The 5001-nt window shown below is 44.3% G+C and overlaps 1 protein-coding gene across 1 annotated transcript; it reads right to left on the bottom strand.

Moving 5' to 3' along the window:
* Window positions 1–1379: 1379 nt before the first annotated feature.
* Window positions 1380–4469, bottom strand: LOC145286553 (uncharacterized). The gene has a single exon (XM_080135441.1). The coding sequence runs from the start codon at window positions 4467–4469 to the stop codon at window positions 1380–1382; it is 3090 nt and encodes a 1029-aa protein (XP_079991567.1).
* Window positions 4470–5001: the final 532 nt, after the last annotated feature.

The following is a 5001-nucleotide window of genomic DNA, read 5'->3' as shown; positions in this document are numbered from 1 at the left end:
ATTGATATATATGAAGGGTGTGAAAATGTTTCTCTTAACACCTTCCTCTATAAGAGAGAAAAAAAAGAGAATTGTTCCTCTTTTTTTTATATTGATATGTATTTAAAATAAAATTACTCGTATGAGACAAGAAAATAATATTTGAGATTAAGGACACCAACTTGTGTCACTCTAAAGAAATGATGTTCGTGGAGTTTCCATCACTTTTTCCTACAGCTATTTTATGAATTTTCCCCCCGCCCCTTTTCTTCCCTTTCTGTTTCGAATCTACGTGATAAGGCGTCCGCTATTACGTTATCCCGACCCCTTACATGTCTTATGTCTAGGTCGAATTCCTGCAATATGAAACTCCAGGAGAGTACTCGCCGGTTTTTATTTTTCATTCTATTGACGTATATCAATGGGTTGTGGTCTGTGTATAGGATAGTCGGGCCATGCACCGAGGATACATAGACTTCAAAATGAGATAAACTCATCACTAATGCCAAAGCTTCCTTCTCTATTGTGGAGTAGGATTTTTGAAACTTGCTCAGTTTCTTTGAGTAGTAACTGACTGGGTGTAGTTGATCATCCTCCCCCATTTGTAACAGTACTGCTCCTATCCCGCTATTGCTGGCATCTACCGCCACACTGAAGGGTTTGTCAAACAATGCAGCCTTTAACACTGGCTCGCTGCTTAACATTAGCTTGATCTTCTCAGCTGCTTCTTGACATTCGGGTGTCCATAGAAATCGCTTGTGCTTTTTCAACAGCTCTGTCAGTGGCGCAGTGAGACATGCAAATTTCCTGCAGAACCGGCGGTAATACCCTGCCATGCCCAGGAATCTCCTTAAACTCCTAACATTTTTTGGTATGAGATAATTCTTTATCTCTTCTACTTTGGCCTTTGCTGGGGTGATCTTCCCATGGCCAACCACATGCCCTAGATATTTGACCTCGGCCTGGCAGAACTCTGTTTTAGCTAAGTTTATGGTTAATTTGGCCGTTCTTAACCTCTTAAATACTTTTTCAATTGTTTCGATATGTTCTGCCCATGTGTCATTGTAAATGACTATGTCATCGACATATGTATCTACGTTTTTAATCCCAGCAAGGCATGTGTTCATCAGTCTTACAAATGTTGCTTGGGAATTCTTCATCCCAAATGGCATTACGCGATATTGGTATGCTCCTTCTGGGGTTACAAACGCCGATATTTGCTTGGCTCTCTCGGTTAGAGGCACTGCCAAGTATCCCTTAAGAAGGTCGCATTTGGTGATGTATTTGGCATGTCCTATCTTATCTATACAGTCGTCTATTCGTGGCATAGGGTATGCGTCTGCCTTGGTTATCGCGTTCACTCTGCGATAATCTGTACAGAATCTCACTGTTCCGTCCGGTTAATCGACCAGCACGCACGGTGATGCCCATTCACTTTGACTGGGCTCTATTATCTCGTGTTCGAGCATGTAGTCTATCTCCGTTTTCATTATCTCTAATTTCTTCGGACTTATGCGATACGGATGTTGTTTAATTGGTTCGCTCTCCTTTAGCTCAACGTCGTGCACTATTGCTCTTGTGCGCGTAGGTGCGTCAGCAAATAGGTCACTATATTCTGTTACCATTCCTTGTAACTTTTGCCCTTCTTTCGGCGGTAAGTGTGCAAGTTTGCACCCTAGGTTACTCATTATCTCCGAATTCTTTAACTTAATGGGTGGGTCCTTTTCTACAGGAAGATCTCTTTCGGGGTACTCATCACTTACAGCTTCATTGTGACACTGTGCTGTCAATATTGATTTTTCTCCCGCCCTCCTGAAATATTTTTCCATCATGTTCACATGACATACTTGAGTTTTGTTTCTACGCTTGGGGGTAGATATCTTATACTTTAGTGGGCTTATCTTTTCAGTAATTGTGTACGGTCCCTGATATTTCGACTTGAATGGTTGACCATTCAGGGGTATGAGTACTAACACTTCCTCTCTTTCTTCGAACTTTCTATCTACTGCCTTTTTATCGTATGTGGTCTTCATGACCCTCTGACTACTTTCTAGATGGGTCTTAGCTAACTTCCGTGTTTCGGCTAAGGTTTGTCGCATTTTAGTGACGTAATCCGTCATGTTATTTGGCAAGGGTTCATCGCTGACCCATTTCTCTTTTATCATTTTTAATGGTCCTCGTACCTGATGACCGAAGACTAGATCGAAGAGACTGAACCCCAACGAGTCTTGGACGGCTTCTCGAGCTGCGAAAAGCACAAATGGGATCCCCTGATCCCATTCGGCATCGTGTTCCATACAATAGCCCCTGAGCATGGTTTTCAGGGTGGCGTGGAAGCGTTCCAGAGCCCCCTGCGATTGAGGGTGATAAGCGCTGGATTTTATGTGGGTGATTCCCAGTTGCTCCGTAGCCTGCTCGAATAGCCTCGACGTAAAATTAGATCCTTGGTCTGTCTGTATGGTTCTGGGTAGCCCCATTTTAGTGAAAAAGTTTATCAGGGAATCTACCACCTTTTTCGTTGATATGTTGCGCAGTGGGATCGCCTCTGGAAACCTTGTGGACGCGCACATTATAGTTAATATAAATTTGTATCCTGTTTTGGTTTTGGGTAGCGGTCCTACACAGTCCACTATTACCCTACTAAACGGTTCTTCCACTGCCAGTATAGGTTGGAATGGGACCGGGGGAATATTCTGGTTGGGTTTTCCAGTCTTTTGGCACGTCCCACAAGTTCTACAGAACGTTTTGACATCTCCCACGATTCCTGGCCAGTAGAAATGTCTGGTCAACTTTTCTAGGGTTTTGTTGACACCTAGGTGGCCCGCCAGTGGTATCTCATGTGCCACTTTCATGATATCCTCTCGATACATGTCGGGTACCATTACTTGTTCCCGCACAGTATCTCCCGACTCTCCCTTTGTCTTGGGGGCATTCCATTTCCTCATTAGTACGCCCCTATTGGGGAAATATTGACTTTTTGATTTGTTAGGATATTCTTCTCCAACCCGACAGAATAAGGGTTTTAGGTCGCCGTCATTCTGTTGCTCCTTGATCAGCACTTGTCGTGGCACGGGTAAACAAGGTTGGGGTGTTACCACCGGTCTCGGTTGTTTTTCCCCTGACGGCTTGTCTTCTACATTTCCCCTCTCTATCGCTCTACTTCTTGTGGTCACCCCTATGGGTTTCCCGTCTTGATATTTCGCGATGTCATTTCCTAGTATCATGGCTACCCCTGTCATTGGTAATTCGTCAATTACGCCTACAGTTATTTCTCCTGAGCCCCAATCCGACACTAAGTGGACTTTAAATAGTGGAATCGTTATGGGTCTGTTTCCTATGCTTCTTATCGTGGCCGCTCTACCTGCGGCTCTTGTCGCTTCTTTAGGCATGCATCCTCTTTTCACTAGGGATTGAGATGCTCCCGTGTCCCTGAGAATGTTAATGGGTTCCCCTTGACCTTCCTTATCTCGCGCGATATATCCTTTCGATATGAAGGGTTCGTACGTTTCATCTATTCCCTGAGATATCGCCCCTTGTGGTTTGGCTGGGGTATTCCGATTCATCTCCGTGAATCGTTTCGCCTGACACTTCGCAGCTACATGACCTGGCTTCCCACAGTTGAAGCATACTATAGGTCTCGTTTCCCGTCCCAGTACTGGTCGGTTGGTTGTGTTGAGGGGATTTCTGATGGGTACTCGTGGATTTTCGTACAGTGTCTTTACTGCACAATGTTCCCTGACCTGTGACTGCATGGGTCCCTGTAGTTTTGCCCTGCTTCTCTTGTGAGTCAATATGTATTCGTCGGCTGCCGTGGCTATATCGATTGCTGTTTCAGCCTTTTTGTCGGTCAGGTGTATCCTCATGTCATCGGGTATGCAGTTTGGAAATTCCTCAATTAACATGAGTTGTTTCAATTTGTTGAAGTTACCCTCTATGTTTTTGGCATTGCACCACCGATCAAAATAATTCTCTTTGAGTTTAACGAACTCTACGTAGGTTTGTCCCTCGCTTTTCTTTGAGTTTCTGAACTTCTGCTGATAAGCTTGTGGGACGAGTTCATAACTTTTAAGAATTGCTTCTTTTACTACCTCGTAATCGGCACAGTCTTCCGCTGGCAGTGCCGCATATGTCTTTTGGGCCTTACCCCTTAATGCCGTTTGTAACAGCATTGCCCAACACTCTTGTGGCCAGCCCATATTTAGGGCGGTTCTCTCGAAGTGCGCAAAGTAATCGTCCGCCTCCTTTTCTACAAATTTTGGGACCAATCGCACTTGTTTAGTTATGTCGAATCTGTTTTGTCCGACTTGCTGTGGCTGGTGAGCTATACTTAATTCGCTCATCCTAATCTCTTGCTCAATTCGAGCTTTTTCTACCTCGGCTTTCGCCATTATTCTGGCTTTCTCTAATTCGACCTGATCAGGAGTCATGGTCGTTTTCTCCGCCGGTAAATCTTCCAGCACTTCTTCATCGAAGCGGTCATTGTCTACCATGTGCTCAGCTATTATTCTCATTAACTGGCTTTTCCTCATAGCTCCCCTAACCTCTAGGTCTAATTTCTTTCCTATTACTATTAGATCATCTTTTTTTAATCTATATAATTTATCTGGGGATGGATTTTTAAGGAATTATTCGGTGTCCGTCATTTTGCCTTACCGTCCGTGTATAATGCACAAGTACGTTCACGAGGATTTCTTTTTTTTTATTCAAGCAAGGAAATTACACTTGCTTGGTGTATAACTGATCTCCGGAGAGGCCCCATGTGACGGTACCACGGGCCTGTTTCTTGACGAGAACCTCCCTGTACGGTACCAAGGTTGGAGTTCTCAGAGAAAATCCCAAGGCCGGGCACGCGTTTTAAGAAAAAGAAAAGTTTGACGGGTACCGACTGCAAATTATGCGGTCTCTATGGTACAGTGTCCAGGTTCAGACCAGAATCGTCGTGGAATATACTCGAGGCATTCACGGGCGGCAATGTAAGGCAAACAAAAGAGACACAAGTCGACACGGATATGAGAGTTATTA

Source organism: Euprymna scolopes, chromosome 10, assembly GCF_053919585.1.
Source record: "Euprymna scolopes isolate OS-2025 chromosome 10, ASM5391958v1, whole genome shotgun sequence".
Lineage (NCBI taxonomy): Eukaryota > Metazoa > Mollusca > Cephalopoda > Sepiida > Sepiolidae > Euprymna > Euprymna scolopes.
This window is presented reverse-complemented; position numbering and strand designations above follow the sequence as displayed.